General features: G+C 42.1%; 1 protein-coding gene across 5 annotated transcripts in view; it reads right to left on the reverse strand.

Annotated features, from left to right (window-relative positions):
• Positions 1 to 22,858, reverse strand: part of WDR72 (WD repeat domain 72) — a 241,488-nt gene that overhangs the window by 100,292 nt on the left and 118,338 nt on the right. For all 5 annotated transcript variants that reach the window (XM_025197090.1, XM_025197094.1, XM_025197089.1 and 2 more), the window contains 3 exons: positions 17,525 to 18,345; positions 8,603 to 8,694; positions 4,821 to 4,903 (listed from right to left, as the gene is read on the reverse strand). In XM_025197090.1, coding sequence (XP_025052875.1) covers positions 4,821 to 4,903; positions 8,603 to 8,694; positions 17,525 to 18,345 — 996 coding nt within the window. The remainder of the gene's footprint in view (positions 1 to 4,820; positions 4,904 to 8,602; positions 8,695 to 17,524; positions 18,346 to 22,858) is intronic.

The raw sequence follows: 22,858 nt of genomic DNA on the forward strand, positions 1-22,858 counted from the left end.
CAGAGCACAGCAGGAAGATTGGCTGGTCTATGACCAGCATGCACCCAGATGCTGTGTTTATTAAAATTCATTAGAGGCCCAATTGGGGTGATGACACACATACCAGTGTCCAAGAGAGCTTAAGCCATCCATCATATAGTCAAGACCATCAGGTTGGCGCATGGAAGGGGAGTAGGGGAGGTGGAACCCCAAGGAAGACCACATGCAACACTTCCAAGCAAGTCCAAGATAGATGGGAACCTTTCGCTTCTGAACTTAAGAACAAGTGGTAGGCAAGTATTGGGGGCTTATGTAAATGCTGGAGAAAGACCAAGTCTGAGCCAGGATTACCTGGCCCTCAGCTGCTCGGGAGCAGCTGCTTGAGCTTAGGTGGGCAGACCCACACGGAGTCCTGTTTCGTTGGTGGGGCTTAATCTAGGCACAGGAGTCTGCCTATATCCCACAAGCCATGTAGCTAATGCTTAGATGTATGTACTTTGGTTCCAAGTCCTAAGAACATTTATACATGTTTATCAACCACTGTAGGCAGGACTACTGATTAATAATATAAAGCAGAACTCACTATCAGTCTTCCCTAAATAAGCCAAACTCTTTTTCATATAACTGGTCTTGCTAAATCAGGGACCAAGGAACACTATGGGCACAGACAGAAGTGCAGCTCTTGGCTATAACTCAAAATGCTTTGCAGGAAGCATTCTAAGTTACAATGATCCCTGGGACCAAACAGAAGTTCACTGTTGGTTCTAAGGGGGAGGGGAACCTAGCAATGACCCTTCCTCCCTGCCACCTCCCTGCCAGCCCATGCTGTTTTCAGAATGGGAGGGGGAAAGGGAGCAGAGGGAGCTCAGTCTAGGGGTTCTCCCGCCAGCACTGGAGGGTGGGGTGGGGGAATTGAAGCTCAGGTGGGGAGGGGCTCCACCTCACCCGCGCCACCCTCCAGTGAGACTGAAAAAACTAAACTCCCTTCACAAACTGAACTCCCTCCACGTCCTTTCCCCCTCCCATTCTGAAAACAGTGACAGGCCGGGAGGCAGCACAGACACAAGTTATAAAAGATGCTATGCTTTCAAACATTTTCATTTGAACCCTCAAGGGAATTGGCCATTTTTGAAGCAGTCTGCAGCTGTGCACTTGTTTGGTCATGACTATAGACTGTTTCTTGTGGCCAGATCAGGAAAAAATTGTCACTTCTGTTTGCACCCCATAAGGATAGCATGAGTAAGCTTGCCCACACTGCAAATGTTCTATGGAGAGATAGAGATATTCAATGTCCATGTGTGTCAATCTGGCATCTTTCATAAGCACTCATCTAACACAAAATATCTTAAAAAACTAGGAGAAGAAAAGACAGAATCAAGTAATTTTCTATTACATTTTTCCAGCTGAAATGATTCAAGGTGGGTATTCAAAATTCAGTAAGGGAATGAGGAGGACACGTTTCAGTATTTAACATTTCAAAGCAAAAGAGCCAGGGAGAATGGGGAAAAAATATTTTTTATATGAAGGATTCACAAAAGAAATTCCCAAGGGGGCAAGGATATTTTTTTCCCCTGCTAACAATCAACAAAAGGAATAACATGTTTTGATTACACTACAGGTAGGCTGATCTGGGAAACGGAACTTTCCTTGGGAATTTTTTTTTGTAATTAGATCTTGTACAAAAGTTGCCAAACAAATTAATGTACTAAATAAAATCAGAATTTAGCCTAATACATTTTGCAGTGATAATGGGGGAGGAGACTTTTTAAAATATGAAAAATTAAGAGTTTAAAATTAAGAGTTTAAAAATTTGGCTATGCTGTATCTGTTATTTTTATTTATATGAGAACATGTACATTTAATACAATAATTTATGGAGAATGTTGCAAAAGGGTGTTTCATTTATTTCTGAACTAACAATGAAGTGTGATTGGAAAAAGAGCAAATAATTTCTCCTTAAAATGACATGAAAAGAAAAAGTCCTGTTTCTAAGCACCATTAATTTTAAAATATTAAGCTATAATAGTGTCTAGTACAGTGGATGCTGAAAAGGTGAACTCTACTTGAATTTTAACACCATGCAAACCAAGTATTAAAGAAGTTTTGCCATTCAGCTTGTGGAAAAGATGCTTAAAAGGGGACATGATAGCAGTTTCAAAATACTTGAAGGGCTGCCATAAAGAAGAGGAAAAACATATTTTCTCTTATGCTGCAATGAGCAAGACACAAACCAATGGCTTTAAGTTGCTGCAAAGTGGATTTAGATTGTATATCAGGAAAAACTTCTTCATTGCTGGAAGTAAGGCAGCAGAATAGACTGCCTAGGGAAGTTGTGGACTCTTCATCATTGCAGCTGTTCAAGAAGAGGTTGGACAGCTACTGATGATGTGTCTGTGTTCTACTTCGGGTATTTCCATGCTTCTGGCCTTTTCTGGTTGCTGCATTGGGACTTAGAGAGAATTCTGCCCCTCTCTCCATCCCCCTGATGCTACATGTGTCGGGGGTTTTTAAGCCTTCCTCAGAGGGACTGGGTGTTAGCTGTAGCTAAGGCTGGGGATTCTGACTGGGGTCAATGCTCCTGCTGGAACTGACTAGAGAGCCTAACTCCTGTTCATTGATGGTAAATGGTTAACTCTTTTACTTCTGCAAGTAAGGCTCACAGGCACGCTGAAGTATGAGCTCAGTAAAAAGTTGGACATTCTTTGATGGTCTTGTCCCAGCACTTTGTTTATATTTGAAGCTTTTAAAACCCTAGTTGCACCACCCTTTAAGAGGTATCTTTGTCTATGCTGCTTGCCTTTCAGTAAGTGCTTGCCAGAAAGGATCCTGGGAAAATTCCACAGCAAATGATTAAACAGGGAGTTCTGAATCAACGATGCAGAATGCTGACTGGCTTGCTGAAATGGACAGGCTGATGCAAGATCTTTTCTTAGGTGCAGGAGTATGTAAGGGCAGGGTTAATCTACCTGAAGAAGTTAGTGCCCAGTAATCTAGGATGTGAATTTACAGTGCACTGGCTACTTTGCAAATCAGAACTGACCTCCTGTGCAAATACTATTATTGTTCATGATAAGAGAGAGAGCTCTTAGGTCTGTACATTTTGTACTTTCCAATGAATTGAGCAGAAGCTGCATTAATACCATGACTCTGGGCTTCCAAAATTTACTGAATACTAACTTCCCTGAATAGAGAAGCCCAGAATCATGGTATTAATGCAGCTTCTACTCAATTAATTGGAAAGTACAAAATACACAGACCTAATGCAACCAAATACATTGCAAATACAGTTTTCCTGGATATATACCTGCCACTCCATAAATTAAAGACATCAAAGAGTTTCAGGCTGTTTACTGACATTTATTTAAAAAAGTGTGATGGGATCTGATCCCTGACCCCAACTATGGCACCTTTTGCTGAGCCACTTGTGCATGGCAGGGCAAGAAATTGTTGGGACTGGGAACCAGATCCCATCACACTTTTAAATAAACCAGTGTGGTCCTAACCCCACCACGTATTAAATTTAAGGCATGATGGAAACAAGCCACAAAAGTATGTTTTTAGTAATATTTTTGTGACTGTTTTCCCTTTTTGTGGTCCCTTTAATTCCCTGAATGTGTAGCCAGGTCACTGTTTAAGATGTGACTAACAGACTAATCATGTTTTAAGTGTAATTAATGTCTGCCAAGGGCTTCAGAAGCTGAGCAGGTGAGCAACGCATTATGTTAAAAAAATCTTCAAAAAATGTCTGGATGCTCACCTGGCAGGGGTCATCCAGCTGTCCTGCCCAAATGCAGGGGGGCTGGACCTGATGATCTTGTGAAGTCCCTTCCAGCCCCTAACATATGTGAATCTATGTGGGTCTTACCAGATGACAGTATCTAAGGACTATGATCTCAAGTGGGACTCAATAGGGAGGGTAGCTACCCTGGCAACTGATCACCACTGTGGTCCACCCCACTTGTTGGTCCTTACCTGGTCCCACCTCACCTCTGGTCTCTCACCTGCCATGACTCTGATGTTCTGTTGGTTGTTGGGGAAGCAGTTTCTGGGGCAGGGTGTAACCTCATGGGTCCTGGTCTGCCTAGTCAGGCTAACCCCACCTTGGGGCCTCTGTTCTTTCTGTACTTCCCCTTTAAGATGGGTGTGCACATAGGATTCTGAGCACCTGTCAGGGTTTCAGCTGTCCCAGCCTTGACCCCTTCTCTCTGAACGTACCCACTGTCTAGGCCTTTCTGAGCAGTCAAACTCTGATGTGGTCCTATATGTGCACTACCAAAGGTAAAGTTAAAGCTACCCTGGGACTGTTAGGTTTTTAGACCACTCTTGAAGGATATCATACTGAGTAAGGAATCTGACCCTGACTTCACATGCTTTAAGGACCATCATGTCCAGTTCTTTGACAGCGCAACTGTACACTAGCATTATGTTCCTCTTACTCTCTCAGAAGCATTGAACATTTTTATGAAATTTGCAAGTTTTTATATGGGTAGATATAACTCTCACTCTTATTGCCTAATACACACTATTCACCTGATAAGCAAGCACACTGAATAGTAAAATGATTCATGCTATTTGGCATCTCTTTAGATTAGACCTAAGATGATAGTTATCTTACCATCTGCAAACATGTACTCTAAAAAGCAAAATTTTTCCTATAATAAATATAGTGCAGTTCAATGTGAAAATTCTTGCTCCAGAGAACACATGACTCATTTGAATTTGTTATAATTTCACCACACATCTCCACCTACCATCCTGCATCACAAACTTGAAAAGTACACAAAACAGTGATCAATATCACTTTTTAAATATTATCGCAATTAATACACACAATTTCTTACCTTTACAGATTGCTCTCTCCAGCAAGAAATGAGTTTCACCAGTGAAATATTCCCAGGATCAGGAAAACGAGATCCACTTTTATCTGAAAATATATGCAATGTTCTTTATATGTTTACCCTGCAATATATGCATAAATGCATGCCTCTAAATTCCAAATCCCAAATTCAAAGAATGAACTTTATTTATAAAAGACTGGTTTATGGTTTATACCACATTTCCATTACCAATTTTTATAAAGATATTGGGTAGAGCTCTGTTAAATCCAGTCCCTTCTTTGCACAGAGGTTTGTGGAAACAGTCTCTTTCAGTCTGTTTCTTTTGCCCAAATAAATCTTTTCCCTATTTCAGAATTGATTCCGTTCATTAGATTTCACCAGTATCATTCAAACAAGTCTTACTGAAATTCCAAGGATGAGCCATGTCTGAAATAAGACAAGGCTGAAAAGTATTCAAAGAATATTGAAAATATGATTTGTTTTTTATAAAGAGATGTATTTCAAAAACAACTTGTCCAAATCTCTACTCATATTTGAGCAAAAAAAAAATGCAACCTGGAAAAAATTATCACCTTTAGTGAAATGTCCTTTCTTGAAACAGAAGACAGTGGGAATGAAGGGAAAGGAGAGAAGAGATGGAAAAGCAACCCTCAGCTTCAACTATGGAAAAACTCCTGCCTTTCCTTCCAATGAAGTTCACTGAATGTAATTAAACTTGTGTCCATACATTCTACAATGGGGTACGCATACCAGGAAAGGTGTTTGATTATTGCCAAGTTTTGTGTGAGATGTAATAAACAGAATACCTGACATTTGCTTTAAATGATACTGCTTGAAGACGGTGGTGGGTGCCCAAAAGCTCTTCGGCACAGCTGGCCGAAGAGACTATACATAACTTTTTTGTGGCCAGTGCTTACAGGCTCATAATGATCCCCTCTGCCTATGAATCTTTCGCCAAAAAAAAAATGGAACAGTAAATATGAACTCAGCATTCTAGTAAAATATTACTTAGTGCAAGATGGTAACCCAAGAACTAAAATTTGGTTATTGTATGATGTGTGGCCATTCATAGAGCCAAAAGGTCATCAACACATATATAGTCTCCTGTCCCAGAATTTCTTGGAATATCAATTCACAATACTTTCCATGCATTTTACTTCATGTACACTTAGCAACAGTGTTTGCTTCTGCAGTGTAATGAACCATATCAGCATCAGTAGTAGCAAGCCAGTGAGCTGATCAGTGCTCTCAGCCTTGGAAGCCCATCGGAGTCAAGGGCTGCCCTTGCCTGTGATGCACCTCTGAGGCCAGGAGCCCTAATCAACTGATTGGCTTGGCCACGTACAATGTTAGCTGCAGCGGGAATCTATTTTGTTCAATAATTTTGTAGCTTATTCCTTGTTTTATCAAGTCCTTAAATGCATGAACTGGTTAATCATATCTTAAGTGTAACATCTGCCAGGGGCCTCAGGGACATAAGTGGAGCTATGAAGATTTATAAAAGCTGAAGATATGTTTCAATAGTGGTAATACTAGACAATAAATTTTAGCATTATGGAAAAGATTTCAAAATATGTTCTAGATCAAATATTGTGGGGGGTGGGATTCTTATATTTATTTTAAAGTTTCTTCTTTGGTATATTTGAACATGTATTCTTCCTCTAGGATTCGATAGTTCAGTTTTCTCTTATATTCAAGCTGATATTGTATTATATCTAACCTCTAGTACTAGTCAATATGAATTACAAATTATTTTATTAATGGGCATTGCATTATATGGTAACAAGTTTATGTTCAACCTAGAAATATGCAGAGAAATGCTTTATGAATATTAAATCTAAAAAACCAAATGAAATATAGTTAAAACAGAGAGCAATCAGGAAAAGAAAGAAATGTTTTCAGATGATATTTTAAATGAGGTGATGAGTCCATGAGATACAATAAAAAGAACAATGATTTTTTTTTCCACAACAAAAGCAAGCAATTTTTGAGTGAAAGGAGCTTGTTGAAGAGGCTGTAGTAACATTCTTTTCCATATAAGAAAAAGCAGGAAGTAACATGGGAGAGGGATACAGGATTTTATAAAAGTTAAGGCAGAAGGAGATTAAGCTTTAGATAAGATTTTGGCAAAGGTGGAAGGGACAAGGCAAAAGGGTACATGATGGAAAAGGTGTACCTGGCAAGACATGTGTATCTGAAAGCAAAAGATAAATTGAGGATTCTGCTGAGTCAGCTGGAGACTCCCTTACTGAGGGGCAATCTTGCATAGTACAGAGTTGGTATTGGGGAAAGATTGTGGCTGTAGTCTAGTCATCCTTGCTCAGAGCAATGGTTTGGGGTAATACTAACTGGCACAAGTGAGATGGCTTAGAAGTCCTGTAGCCACCCCCAGAGTAGATCAGAGTGTAGTCCCTAGAGTGTCGTAGGAGGTATACATCTAACTTTGGCTTTCATGTCTATCCTGTGCCTAACATGTGTCAGCCAGATTTGAAGAGCAGATCCAATGAATGTAAAGAGGGTGCCAAATGTTATTTTTCATATAATTACATTTTCATCCACTTCGTAGATACGTAGTAGTAAGGAGTTAGGCCCTGGGATTTTGGATGCTACTGCTTCTATAGGGGGTGAGCATTATGCCAAAGGAGGCAGTGTCTCCTTGATGCTACTCCAGCTGAATCAAGTACTCATTTTTGGAACAAACAATACAATCCGTACCAATCAGATATAGCAGTTCTATTTTTCAGATTCAGAACAGACGTGTAATCCAGAACAAAGGGGTTCATTATCTAGAAGCACCTAAGAGCGTTCTGGCTCCTATCTGAGGTGAACATCTTCAATGCCCCTCATAATTTTACCCCAAGTTTCCCGCTCATCATCTGTCACCCCTACAGGCACTCCTGCATGGTTCATGGAAATCTCAAGTAGAACACTGCAGTTCCTGAGCGGAAGCGAGATGGAAGAATCTACAGAACACTCCTTTTAGGAAGTGTAAGAACTCATTTGCATACATCTTTTATATGGAAAAGCAACAGGATTTGCTGCAGAAGAATTGCATTATGAGCTTAGCCAGATTTTACTATGTAGTAACATCATATTAGATTTGCTTGACAATACACGGTAACAAATACATCATCTGTATTTGGCTTGGTTTTGTTCTTTACATTTTTGGTTGGTTAAATATTGTAAAAACAAACAAATATGGACTGGCCGGCAAGCCAACATTGGTAAACTATTGCCTGAGGGACGTTGGAGTGCAGACTATTTCATTCTGCCTCAAGCCAAATCTAAGAGCATTACTGGAAAATCATGAGGAATGTTGCATTACGAAAACAACAATTTGCTTGTAGGTTTGTGTATGTCATTGTGGGCATGTGTGATGGTGCTGAGGGAGACAGGGAACAGGATGGAAAAAGCAGTTGTTTTTTCTTTTATTACATACTCTCTTGTTTTTCACATGGTTAGGAAATTTCCTAGGAAATGCAACTGGATATCATGTTGTCACAAAAAATGTGCATTTGATTTTAGTAGGTATCACTGTATGGTCAACATGTGGCTTACATGCTTTTGTGAGCATCACATAAAAACAAATATAGCAGGTCAAGTACAAGCTAAACAAGCTAATACATATAAACAATAAAGAAAATAAAATTTAAATCCAAGATTATAAATGGCAATAAAATGATATTCATTGCTTCAATATACACACAGTGTTTTGTCTAACATAAACAAATAGCTCAAATAAAAGCAAAGTATGTATCGTCATTATTGGATCCCTACATACTTACAGTTTGATGACTCTCCATAGAAACTGTGAAATGAAGGGCTGAATATTTCTGTATTTCTCCACCTGTTACGTATAAATTCTAATTTCTGTGAACTAAAAAGAACATTAAATCACTACATAAAAGACTTGGGCACCCTTGCAAACATTTTGACAAATACAGTATTAGCATTTTTGGGGTCTTTATACTCTCAATAGCCACTGCATTCTTTTAATATAGAGATCAATCCTGCCAACAATTAATTTGCAGATGTACTGCTCCAATACCTAGGGGGATTATCCAGAGAATAATAGTTTTGGCCCTTACCTGCTATTTAAAACACACACAAATACACACATACTGATACATTCCTAATGGTGCTAATCCTTTGCTAAGCTTTGATGAGCTTTGTGATGAAGAATCTGATGAAGTGAGCTCTTCCTTATGAAGGCTTATGTCATGGTCTGGGTCAGTACCCCCTCCCCTCCCACACAACAGATGACCAAAACAATCCCAGCTCTGGCCCCGTGCAGAGCCATAATCCTCTGCCTGTGCACCCCTACAATGGGTGCTGGTTCTATGGGCAGGGGTGTGCAGGGAGCAGATCACAGCTCTGCCCCAGGCCCTGGGCCCTGGCTCCACACTGTCACCACCCCACGATCCTGGGGTCTCCATGGTGACCAGCAAAGACCCACACGGGCAGGGTGACCAGGCAGGTGGATGGGATGGGGCCAAGGGTGGGCAGGGAGCTGTATCCAAGGCTGGGTGCTGGCTCTTGGGGCAGTGACAGTGCAAGGCCAGGGCTAAGGCAGAGTTTCAATCTGCTCCTTGCATGGCCCTGCCCATGGAACCCACACCCGTTGCAGGGATGTTTGAGGAGTGGATCACGGCTCTGCCCAGGCCCCAGCCCTGCACTATCACCACCCTGCAGTCCTGCCTCATCATTTGGGCCTTGCCCACCCATCCCACTTCCAAACACCACTCCTCACCCACCCACAGCCCCATCCCATGCCCTCGTTCGGATGTCTGGGGAAAGGGGCTAGGTCCAGTGGCGCTGACAGCTGGATGAAGCTGCCACCACCAGGACTGCCAGGAAGCAAGTCTGGTTGCTGAGCTGCCCCAACCCTGCCGTGCTCAGGGTGGCAGGACCTGTTGTATGTGCCATGGTCCGGGCTGCCTCCTGCGCCTGGTCTGGGCAGAACCAAAGGACCTACCACAGGCCAGACAAAATCCCTCTGAGGATCAGATCCTGGATTCAGCATGCCCTGTAATGGGCACAGGCTCCGTGGGCAGCAGCGTGGAGGAAGCAGATCACAGCTCTGCCCTGGATCCGGCCCACAGGCCATATTTTGCACTTCTCCCCTCCTCACCCCTGCTCTATAAGGTGCCTCCTGCCTGACTTCATCTAACATGGCTCTCTCTCTCTAACAACATGCAGTTTCAAAACTGTGATGAATTCACTGTGATGCTATTATGGGATCAAATGCTGCAGTGCTTACTCAGCCAGCATTCCTGACTTCACCATTTGGCCCCTGCAACATTCATATATTATATAAACAAAATGCAATTCAAATGATGAAATCACATTCATAAGCTATTTGACTTGCTTTGCTGTTTGTACAGAGCAAAAGTTAACTCTATACAAGGCAGTTTGACTTTTAGAGGTCTCCATTGTATTTCACAATACTAAAACATTTTAAATATTACTGCAACATTTGTGACTATATTAAGTGACTTACAATTTAAGACACTAGTCTGTATAACCTAGTGCTCCTAAAGAGTATGGTTCAGTGCACAGTGTCGCTGATTAATTCAAGAACATAATTCACAAACAGCAGAAGCTTGATTTACTGTGAATACTAGTATTTTCCCCCGTACAAATAGTTATCCCAGGAATTGAAGGAAAAAGCAAATAATGGTTGAAGCCTAGTAAAATTAATTTTTAAAATAAATTTTCTGTCAAATTTAACACATTCTTTCCATTTGTGAAATGTTCATGAACACAATAAGATTCCTTCAATTATGTCTTACTCAAAAAGTCATTAGACATACATATTTCAGCCTATTGTTTCTGGAGCATTTACTCTTAAGTCCAAATCATTACTTGCATATGATTGGTAACATAAATTGTTTGTTTTCATTTCAGTCCCTTAACTGGATAAGAACCCTTGTTAACAATGGAATGATGTATAACAAATATTAAACGGTGAATACTATTGCTCCCAAATGAATATCTTTGTTCACATACAAATACTGTATTTACTCAAATATAAGATGACCCTGAATAGAAGACTACCCTCCAGTAACTAGATTCTGAAAATTTTTAAAATTTGTCGTATTTTTCCAGACAGAATCTAATTATTAAGAGATCTGCCTTGATTTCTTCCCTCTCCCACTGCTACAGCAGGGAAAATAAATTTGGAGGTTCAGGTAGCCCCCGTGCCTTCTCTGTCCCCTGCTTCTTCCCCCTGCATCACCTTCCCCTCCCCTCTACTGTCACAGCCTGCTCTCCCTGAGCACATGGAAGTGAGGAATAAGATTGAGAACACTGGGTGCGTGTGCGTGTGCGTGTGCTATTAATGCTATAAAGGCTAACTTCAGCAGTAAAATACTGAGCAGTTAGCCTTCCCTGTGAGCACGTTTACATGCGTTCCCTGTTGGGTGCAAATCCTGGTACTGGTATAGGGATACTCCTTCCCTGCTCTGGCCCCCTGCAGCAGCCAGGGGGAGCTCCAGGCTCCCCCAGGGTGCTAGCCTGGGGTCTTGTAGGGAGCACAGGGGCTGGTCTCAATGCGCACAGGCCAGAACAGCTCTGCTGGCTGCAGTGGCATCTTTCTCCTACCCATGTGCACATTGGGAGGGGTCATGATGTACATGGGGGCAGGAGACAGCTGCTGCTGCAGAGCTCTCCTGGCCCTGTGCAGATGGAGACAAGCCCCATTCCCAGAAGGGCTTCCTTGTGAAGATGAGGGCTGGCTGGGATTTGTCCCACTTCTGGACCAGAAAATTCCCACCCAGAAAACCTCCACTTTTGTACCAAAAAATCCTCACCTCCACCCAAAAGTGGGATAGCTCCCATCCAGGCCCCTGCTGGGTGGAGAAGCAGAGACCTCCCCAGTCCCACTGCTACTCGGTTCCCAGCTCCCTTGGGGAGGTGGGAGCTAAGCAGCACTGGGACATGGGGGGGATGAGAGGGAGGGGAGAGGTGTGGTGGGGCAGAGATCTACCCTGTCCTGGTGCTGCTTGGATCCTGGGAGAAGCCAGAAGCTGAGCAGTGACAGGACCAGGAGTGTTCCCTGACCCCTGTGGCCCCTGGGTGTTGGGGCTGACTGGAAGCAGCATCAGCATCTACACATGTTTACTACTTGTATTTACAGGTGGTAGCTAACTGCACTCTAGACTAATCTACTGTGCAGTAAATAGTGCACACATGTACACGGTGATGATTTACTGTGCAATGATTAATCTAACGTGCAGTAAAGCATCTTGTGTAGACACACCCACTGACCTTGAAATAAACTTACCTGTAATAATTTGATTATATGCACATTTTTACTTTTTTTACCTACTTACAGATAGAACAAACTATGCATGATATTAATCCAAAGCCAAAAGGCTCATGATTTATCATACAGTTCAGTGGGCTGGGCCCCACCAGAGTCAACATTTCTAGTCATGGTGACCCCACAACTCAGCACTGTTCACTGTGTGTGTGTAATTCAGATACCTCACCATGAACAATCCACGTGCTAATTAGCAAGGTGTCCTTGTCATGAACCTGGGATCCTCTATAAATTTGCATGCAGAGGGGGTGCAACCTGGTCTAGTTCCACCTCAGGGATGGCAGGGCCACACTAATCATATGTGACAGGCTGAGAGAGGGATTCTGGTTGAACTTTTTGATGCCCCATTTGATGTTTCCCAGATATTTAAGGCTGATGAAGAAGCAAGAATACTTGGAAATGGGAAAGAAAGGTACAAGTCAGCTGTGGGGAGTAAAGATGAAGTGTCAGTGTATTGAATGTGGTGGCTCACGACCACTTGAAAAAGAGTCAGTGCTGAGGGGTGCCTTGTTACAAACATTCTTTAACACTTTGAGACAATGTGAGGTATCTTTATTCTAATCTTGAATGGCCAAGATAATGGTTATTTTTCATAATGAATTAAGAGACTGAAGTGCCCTTAAGTTAAGATATGAAAAGTTATTTCAGTTAACATATTTCAAAGCCTTCATCAATTTTTCAGATACAAAGAAAACATTGTCATGATAGAGTGTAAATTGTACATTTTATTTCCTTGACTGACTGGAAAATTTTAAAGCATTAAAAAAAAAAAAACCCTTCTAAAAAGGCTGGAGTTCATTCCCTTGGCTGTACAACATTCTTTTCACAATGACAGCTAATTGTTGCTTTAAATGACCTCAATGTTTTTGTCTCAGTAACCTTGTCCAGTAGTTCCATTCCACGCAATTTTGATTCTAAGTGAAAATAATGGTTCTTGACTGTGATGCGACTTCACTTGTAGTTTTACTGATGCTGGGAAGCAGAACAAAATCCTTTGCATACCTGTTCAGCACATATCTTTGCTTACTAAAAAGCAAAAATTGCATCTAAGGTGTCTGAAAGCATTTCCTGTAGTTTAATGGAAGGTAAAGGTTAGTATCATACTACGGTGGGACACAATTATGATGATGATGAGGGGAATCTTACTATGGCACTCTCAGCATTATAAGAGGGAAAGGCTTAAATGAATACAGGGCTTATGGGCTCAGCTAGTGTTTGACAAAAAAGTATTCAATATAGTTAATTGTCTGCTTATTAGGGCTGCTGGTTAGAATGTGGCAGAGGTTGAGGAAGTGGACCACATATTGTAGCTCATCATTCAGCAGCAGGAAAAGTATGCTAATAGATCAAGAAAGGTTGTTGCATATAAGCTATAAAAAAAGTTCATGAAACTTACCTGACTTACTCCCAGGATGCCACATGTGAGTGACAAGGAGTAGAACTGCAGCATTAAAAGCAGACAGATCTGGCTGAGGTGTGGCCAAGGGAGAAAAGACCTACACTGATTCTACACAAATTACTGGCAAGCTCTACCAGTTATGCTGCCATGAGGATCATCTGCACCTGGAGACTGCCTGAGTTGGCAGAAATCCTGATAGAAGATAGAAATGGAAGAACCACTTTCATTCTCTCCCAAGTGAATCCTCTGGGTAGGTAAAGGCTGAAGACTGAAATCCTAGATCCAAATGCCCCTAAATATTGGGCAGAATCTAAGATTTGGAGCTCAGTGAGACTTCTATTTTTATAAAATTGTTTAATCATCTGCACAGCACAGAATTCAATTTTATGGGTTTGCCTTTGCTAGGTAAAATGTTTGATGCAGGATCATTATATTTATAGTACAGGCAGTCCTTGACTTATGACTGAGTTGCAATGAACGTCACTTACAACATTTATAAATTGACATCCTGTTTCGACGTTTCAATGTGGGTTTCATCTTTACGATGGTCAAAACAGCTGCATGCAGTTGGTAAGTGTGTTGTGGTAGAAGGGGAGGGAGAAGAGGAGGAGTGTGTCGGGGGAGCAGATCAATGTTCCCCGTGGTGAGAGAGGGACCGGAGCTGGGGCAAGTGCTGCCCAGCCAGAGCCAGGTGGGGGGGGGGGGGGCTGCTCATCTGGTGGCTCAACCGGTGGTTCCTGCTGCTCCTCCTGCCAATGGCCCAGGAGGGCAAAGGGGGGCATTTGACCCCAGATCTGTGTGGGGCAGGGTAGGGTGGGTGGGGACAGAGCTGCACCAGGCTGCACTCTGAACGGGCGGCAGGAGTTATGGTGAATTTTCAGGTAGCTCTTGCTCTGCCACCCACCCTGCTCTGATCTGGAGGTACATGCTCCCTCATTCCCTCCCGCCACTCTCCCAGGCAGGGCAGAGCGGGTGCGGGACAAAGCCATGGCTCATCCGGGCAGTGTGGTTCCTGCAGCTGCACGCTGCTTGTCCAGAGGCAGCACAGCGGCTCCGTCCCATGCCCACCCCACCCTGGCTGGGTGAGTGGTGGGAAGTCATAGTCACTGCTAACAGTGCTGCTGCTCTGCATCTTTTTTGTCTTTGGGTGCAAAGCCTTTAATGAGATAATTTCCTTCCTAAAATAACTTTAAATTTGCAATAAAGGTAAAAGAAAAAGCTCTATATGCACAGCAGCCAGGTAAATCATTGAAAGTAACAACCCAAGACTGACATCTCAGAATAGTTCACCTGGTGCAGAGGCATGTGTGGAACTTTATTTAGGATTTATTAGGATTTTGGTGACTCATGGGAATGTTGATGAGAGGGGTTAGCTAGGAGTTATTTAAGAGGCTATCTGTATGATATGTTTTGTTATGGATGATCACAGGCCTGGGGAAGAGCCCTGGGTCTCCAGTAGCCAGGGCTAGTAGAATCATCAGGAAGACTGATTTTCTGGAGATACTGGAAGGTTTTTCAGGAAGGGTATAGCCAGATAAAAACGTAAGAATCTTGTCTTTTAATTCTGTTCCCAAATTTATGTTTGGTTTTACTTATATAATTCTTTTCTCCTACATAATAAATACTTTTGTTGTTCTGTCTCCTTACTGATTGCCTGTGGAAAGAATGATTTCACTGCAAGTGAATATTCCAGGCTAGCTCTTTCTGTGGAAAGGGGGAGGACACCTAGAGCTGGAAAAGATTCTCTTGCTGTAGCTTTGAGGTCCAGTTTAAGAGCAGCGAAGCTGAGGCCCCTGGTGATAAGAAGCTAGTCCAGGGAAAACTTCAGTCTGTTCCTTGAGACAAGCAGTGGTACAGCTCTGAGAGTATCCTGTGGGTGGGTTTGTGACACAGATGACATGAAATCATAAAAATAGTAAGGAGGGGCATAGAATCTGGGTCCACTGGCTGATAATCCAAATTTCACATCAAGCCAAGAGACCTTATATCAGGGCAATATACCTTAAGTACCTGATAACTTTTTCTATGGATCCCAATACTTAGCCAATTTCCCTCAATGCCATTACCTGCAGAAGGAAACTGGGCTATCATGCCTGTAAAGCTATACTTTGTTTGCATCCACTTCACTCTAAGGTTCTTTTCACGTTGGGGAACAGTGACCTGACTGAAATGGGAAATGAGCCAAAGAATAATCAACATGCTCCAGCTGGATTTGAAATGTTTTGATTTAACATTAAGTTATTTTGCCTGACACAGAGGTACATGTGGAATTTGGACCACAAGTAACTATGACCTATTCATCTATTTTTAATGGACTTTTTGTTTATTATATATACTATTATATATTATGTATTATATATTATATAGTATATATATTTATTATATATACTATATATTCATAAGTCTGTTTCCTACAAGGCAATAGACCTTCCTAGAGAGTCTTAGTGCCCCCAGCCTCCCAAAAGATGCGTGCTTCTATGTAGGAATAGGCTAAATAGGATCCATGCATTTTTTGTCTCTAGACCAGGGTTGTCCAACTGGCAGCCCATGTGCTACATGCAGCTTGTGTGGAGGTAACTGTGGCCCCTAGGCTCCCATCTGAGTGCCATTTCCCCACATTACTTGGTTTGCAGCAGCAGCTGGGGACTCTGCCTCCCCCTCTCTCCTCTGTCTTCCATTTCCTGGCCTCAACCCAGGGGCAGCACTGTTTATCATGCCAGGGAAGCCTGTGGCTAGGGTGCCCACACACGATACAGTTACGGGGGGGTTCCTGCATGTTGTGCAACTGACAGTGGGAGTGCTCATGCCTCACTGGTGCCGCCTGTGTCCTGTGTAGCCCCCAGCTGCTTAGAACACTGCAGCGAACCGGTGGATGCCAGATAACAAATGGTGGTTAATGAGTGACCCCGGCTGCCACTTCTCCTGCCACGTCTGGGGCGTCCCTCCACCCCTCCCGCTGCATTGCCAGCCATCCTGCGGACCCTGTGGGAGAGGGAGGCAGGCCCCACACACCCCCGTGCAGCCTGTTATGCCCCCGGGCCGTGGGGGCTCAGCAGTGCAGGCTGCTTTGCCCCAGCTGTGGAGGCTCAGAGGAACCAGAAGTGCCACAGTGGGAACTTCCGGTTTCACTTTATCTTACAAGCCGGCATGCCGGTTAGTAGAGCATGCTGGCTTGTAAGATGCTAGATAGCGCAGCTTTTACTGTAATACTAAATTAAGACCAACCAAAGTATGTCAAATAACAAGAGTGTTTGGAAAATATCCACTATCTGATTAGCGCACTCTATTTGGCTTGGCCAAATAATTAAACAGCTTATTTTTCCTTTGATGCTGAAAAAGCATTCATCCAAGTAAATTTGTTTCAAGGAATGTAAATGCAATTTGGGACAGGTTATCAAAACGCAGGGACAGAGAAAGCATTCAGCTCTCAAACAGCTGTCTTTATTGGGTACTAGATTTTTTTTGTACTCTAGGTAAGGGAACTAGGCAAATCTTCCTATGTCTGATGTATTCTTAACTTCAGCTTTAAAGCCATTGGCTTTTGTGGTAGAAGCATTACATCAGTAACAGGGCATGCATGTTAGAACAGCAGAGTAGAAAGCTGCTGGCAGGTCTTGTTTCTATTTTGAGGGGATTCAGAAATTTCACAATTTCACTTGTAGTACTGCAGATCTTAAAGGCATGGAGGAAGAACTAGAGTCATTCAGGTCTATGCCCATCTCTGTCACAGACCTTGATCCAGTGTCTGTTCCTCAGTTTGTTCTTTTCTTCAATAAAAAGATAACATACCCCCAACACGTATTCTGAAAGAGCATGTAGATCCTCCCAAATCTGCCTCTAATTTAAATAGAGTCCATGTAAATAAGCCTGCTGTGAACACCACTGCATAACTTCCTACATTTAAGAAAATAACTGGATGACACATATATGCATATATCCCCATCAATACGAAACAAGTAGCAGCAATTATTAAAAAGTTCTTACCTGTCAATTCCATTGGTTAGTTCGAAGGGCATGTCAACTATCTTGTTGACTAAAGCTACCTTCCTCAATAAGGAGAAAATAGTTTGTGATATCTGTGTGCCCTCAACATCATTTTCTAGTCCATTTTTCTTTTCAATTTGTCCTTGAGCTGCAGTGGTGTATCTGTTTGACAAATCTAGCACTTTTCTGGAAACCAAGTTGATCAATGTGTGTTCTTCCAGCACACCACAATGAGCAGAATTCCATCCTGGCAGCATTAGTGATATGTGATTTTCATTTGACACAAGTCCAAAAGAAACTGGACACTGTAGTCTTAAGATATCTAAATATCTAACACAGAGATTGTCTAATTCTTTATCCACACCCCACGGTAAGAGACACGACAAGAGCAGTTTAGCAGTGTCTGTGGTGATGTTTGCATCGATTTTTCCTGATGGCTGCATTCTAATCTTTTTTGAACTCTTCAGTTTTTTCTGCCTTTTGATGCCACCACTTTCTTCCAGAGACCTAGCAGCATTATTATCCCTATGGACCTGGTTTGTAAAGATAGTATTTACTTGCCCATCCATTGGAGAAAGACAGCCAGAAGTTTTATTCCTTTTTAATGTTAGTGTCCTTTTCTCTGCTGTGCTTTTGGCTCTTTTTAGTGTGTCATAGCTGTGGAATGAATTTGATGACTTCAATCCATTGAGCTGAGATGACAGTAAAAGTTCTACAAGTTTTTCCAGATCAAATAAAAGAACATGAAAGCTTACGTTGTTCCATTTCGTCTTTACTGGTAGGATAGTAAAGGGCCATTGGACATGGATGGTCCCAGTTACCTGAAATAAAAATGTTATGTATTAAAATGCCAAAATCAAATCTACAGAGTTATAACATTTCTAGTACTAAACTTAGAGGTGTATTTGGAAAAGGCAAACTGTATTCCTGGTTCAATGTTGCTGACTTCCACTAAGTTGCACTTAATTATATATTTACAGCAGCATCTACTATATGCTAGTCACTTTCTGGCCATTAAGAAAAAATGGTCCTGGCTTTAAGTGACTTAATCTAAGGGCAAACAAGTAACTAGATAAGTAGAGAGAGATAAAGTGAAAAGAGAATGGGAGCAACAATATAATTCTGGAATAACACTAGGAAATTAGAGGCAGTTTGATACATATAATAGGAAAAAATGTATATACTATATAGGAAAAATATAATAGGAAGGAGTGTTTAAGGATTATGGAGGCTCTGGGAAGAGTGCCAACTGGGGACTTCTATGCATTCAGGTCCATGACAGTTATCTTGTGGATTGTGCTTCAGTGCACATGCAAGTATGCTCTGTGTTTCATGTAATCATGCATTTGAAAGCAGGCACATTTGTACTGTAGGATATAAGATGGCAGTTTCCAAACTTTTTCTGGCTCTCTCTCAATTTTCAGAAACTGACACTGTGCCCACAATTAAGAGGATTCAGGGATGTAACCACACCTCAGGGATAGTACCCACAGAGATTTTATCCCATGCTAAGAACTAGATCTGATACTTAAGCCCCTAATGAAATAGGGCTAAATTGACCCAATTTAGCTTTCTGTGTGGTCATCGTGGTCATAGGGACAATTACAACAGAGCAGCTGTGCAAGGCTAAGTCCCTGCCCTCCTGCTATTTGGCAGGCTAACTGCAAAATTAGGAGCACTGTTGGGCTTTGTAGACGGTTGCTGCCTCAGGGCCTTTTCAACCAGTTTTACTTCCCTAGCATCTGTCAGCAAGCCCCCAGTGAGGCTGAAGCTGTGTGAAAACTAACAAGGGAGTGGCTCACTGGGAGTCAAAAAAATCTAGCAAGCAGAACTGGAGGAGGACGCAGAGGAGAAGCACCAGAATGGGAGACTGTTGGGCTACAGTGGGGGACAAACCTGTTGTGGGAAGCCCAGAGCCATGAGGAAACCCTCCCAGTGTGCAGGACAAGGGATTTTTTTTACTTGCTTTATTTGTTAAAATCTCTTGTCCTGGACATTGGGTGGGTCATAATAGGCTTTCTCTTGCAATAGCTTCTTCCACTATCTGGTGGCATCAGAACTAAGAGCTGAGAGGCTGTGTTTCCAAAGCAGCCTGGAAGAGGATGAAGCTGCTTGGCTTACTCAAATGAAAGAGGTAAGGAGGGCAGAGAGAGGCTGGGATGGACAGGGACATGCAATAGCAGCAGAAGAGATTAAAAGGAGTTTAGAGAGATTAGTTTGGAGGAGAAAGTAAAATAAGGAGACAATTTTAGAAGTAGGCATGCTAAGGGGAAGGAGGAGAAAGTGGCAAGCATAGGGATCCAGGACTGATATACAGGATCACTGCAGTCAGCCAACCTCTGTGAAATCCCCTTTAGTTGTTGCTTCACATAGAGAATAAGATACTACTGCCACCAGATACCCCGATTCGAGTAACAGAAGTCTATGCAGTAGAGCTAATGTTCCCAGTTCTGCCGATACCCATATCAGTATGGTTCTACCTAATAGGACATTTGTTTTTCTTTTAGTTGGCTTTTTTAAAAGTTGCTTGTAATGGAATTTACTCTGTTAAAAGAACTGTAAGAGTACAAAGTCAAGCAATGGCGTGTAAGAACTATGATATAGACTTTAATTTCATGATCTCATACTGGGTTTTTTTGTTGTTTTTTTTTTTACTGGAACCGTGATTTATTTTTGTCATTCCTCCTCTCCAATGTGAATATGAGCTGACTGAATAGGTTATTTAGGGGACATAGACTCCAATCCCTTTGTTATGTTGAGGATACCAGGTATATAACTCTCTCTTCTGAAGCCAGCTGGTATAATGTAAATATTGTTCCATAAACATGGGGATTGGATGGAAGCTAGCAATCTGGAACTGAATTGAGTCAAGGCAGAGATACTGAGGGGGGAACATCTAGATCTGCATATCTCTGAAGAGAAGAACTTGGACTTTCACCTAGCCAGGCCTTTTCACCTAATTTAAATTATCTTCACAGTGAGAGTTTTATAAGCTGTCATTTTAATTCTCCTTATTAATGTGATAACTGCTTAAATAAGCATATCAGTCTACTCTTACTTTTGTTAATGTACATCCAAAAAAACTGTTTACAAGTCATGTTTTTGACAGAACTGCAGATTTGGGGACAAGCTCTAATTATACATCAGATCGGCACCAATATAAAGAAAATTGACTGCATTGGAAATCAGCCTGATGTGGCCAATAATGTGGCTGATAAATGCCCCGGGCATGCATGCGGCCACAGAGCAGCATGCTGGTGGCAAGGAGCACAGACCGGTAGCTTGGAGAGCTAAACAAAACTTACTTTTTGTTCTTGTAGATTTTAGGTTTGCTTAGTATACGGGAAGATCACGCTATTTTCAGACCTCTTAAATCTTGTGTTTCTATTGATATTAAATTACTCGCTCTATGTTAATGCTGCATTCTCTTTTTTCAAATGAGTTTTTGGCGGGCATGGACACTAGAACTTGTACAAACCTAATATTTTTGCTGTCATTACATTAAAATAAACCAGTGTAAATTTTTTTAGTTTAAGGTAGCTGGCAGAACTTTTTGCTTGTAGTGGATTGATAATTCTTTGCTGTATATGGTATTATGATCCACATACCAGTCCACTTAATACAGCTGTTAGAGGAATTCAACTTAAAATTCATAGTGTGTGTTGGAAAGGGGCAGTACAAATTAACAACCCATGGAGCAGCCAGAATGGAATATACTGATGCTCTCAAACTACTAGTTCTGAAGTGAACATTAAATTGCGGTCTTTCTTTTACTGGTGACTTGAGAGGTCAGGTCCATGTGTTTAGGAACTGTCTTGTATGAGGTGGATGATGCATGGAGGGGTGGAGGTAGGAAAGGAGGAATAAAAATACCTGGTTAGATCTCTCTGTGCTTCTGAGAGATGGAGTTCCCAGGCAGGGAAACCATGTGGCTGGGAGAAGCACACTTCCTTGGCCACATGGTCTCCATTTGAATAGAGCCCCAGCAGTTCTAAGATGAGCGTGGAGCCCCTGCACGGGGAGGCCATGCAGCTGGAGGAAGCAAGCTTCCCTTGGCTGCATGGTATCCCTTAAGTTTAGCCACCAGGCAGCAAACTTAAGCACTCAGTGTGGAATGCTGGGGGGCAGGGCCAAGATCTCTAGATATTTGAAGGGTGGGAAGGGGTAGAGCAGCTGTGCATCCTGGGGTGCTGGAGGAATCAAAGTTAAGGCATTTTATTTCTCCAGAGCATTCATATAGTACACATGAATGACCAGGGCAAAACAAATCAAAGAGAAACCTCAACTGTAGTGGCATACCTTTAAAACATTTAGAGGGTACTTATGGCAGTTTAACACCCCAAAGCTAATGACTGCTCTCATTTTAAGTGCCCATTTTAACTTGTGCCAAGTAGAATAGGAGAGAGATCAAAGGACTCTGTCCATCTACAGACAAATTCTGCCCTCAAATGGATGCAGGAATTCTGAGGATAGAATTTTCCCCAAGGCATTTGTCTGGCAGTTCACAAAAAAGGAGTTATTTTTTAGAAAATGTTCAAGCTAACTTTCTTCTCTAAATTCTCCAGTACATTATGTTTTTCCAGTGTTTCTAAAAATAAAAGTAAATAGCAGCTGTTTCTGGGACAGGACAGAGGAGAAGAAAATATCATTAAACAGTGAAGATACGGACAGAAATTACACATAAACCGGTATAAGTGATCAGAAACTCATTCAAATCTGTAATGCAACAGAAGTTCAGTGCACACAAACCGCTTTCCAAATGGCCCAAATCAGTTTAAGATAAACCTGGATGGATGTAGTACAGTGGCGGGAAATTATTTTGGGTGGAGAGCCACTTACTGAGTTTTGGCAAGCCATCAAGGGCTTCATGACAGGCAGCCCAGGGCAGATAAATATTAATTTTCGGAATTTTTTAGGGGCCCTGCGGGCTGGATAGAATAGCTTGGCAGGTTGCATCCAGCCCACGGGCCACATTTTACCCACCCCAATGTAGTATCAGATTTAACTGATTTAGGTTAAATCAATTTATTGAACTTCTGTCACAGATCACTTCCAGATTCAAATTTATGCATCTTCTGTCACAGATCACTTCCAGATTCAAATTACCTCACAGTCCCCCAGCATCCCAAGATGCTTTGCAACTCCCCTGCCTCAAAGGCAGGCTAGCCTTGGCCCAACTGTCTGCTCCAGCCAAGCCGGGAGGCATGCTCTAGCACCCCCTGGCAACTGACCTGGGCCACTACAGGCATATGGCTACTTTTCTGGAATCAAAAGTGAATATCTGTTCACAGTCTCATTGGTTCAATCTAGGCAGTTTAGATTAACTTGCAAAGG

Source organism: Alligator sinensis, unplaced genomic scaffold, assembly GCF_000455745.1.
Source record: "Alligator sinensis unplaced genomic scaffold, ASM45574v1 scaffold250_1, whole genome shotgun sequence".
NCBI classification, from domain to species: Eukaryota; Metazoa; Chordata; order Crocodylia; family Alligatoridae; genus Alligator; species Alligator sinensis.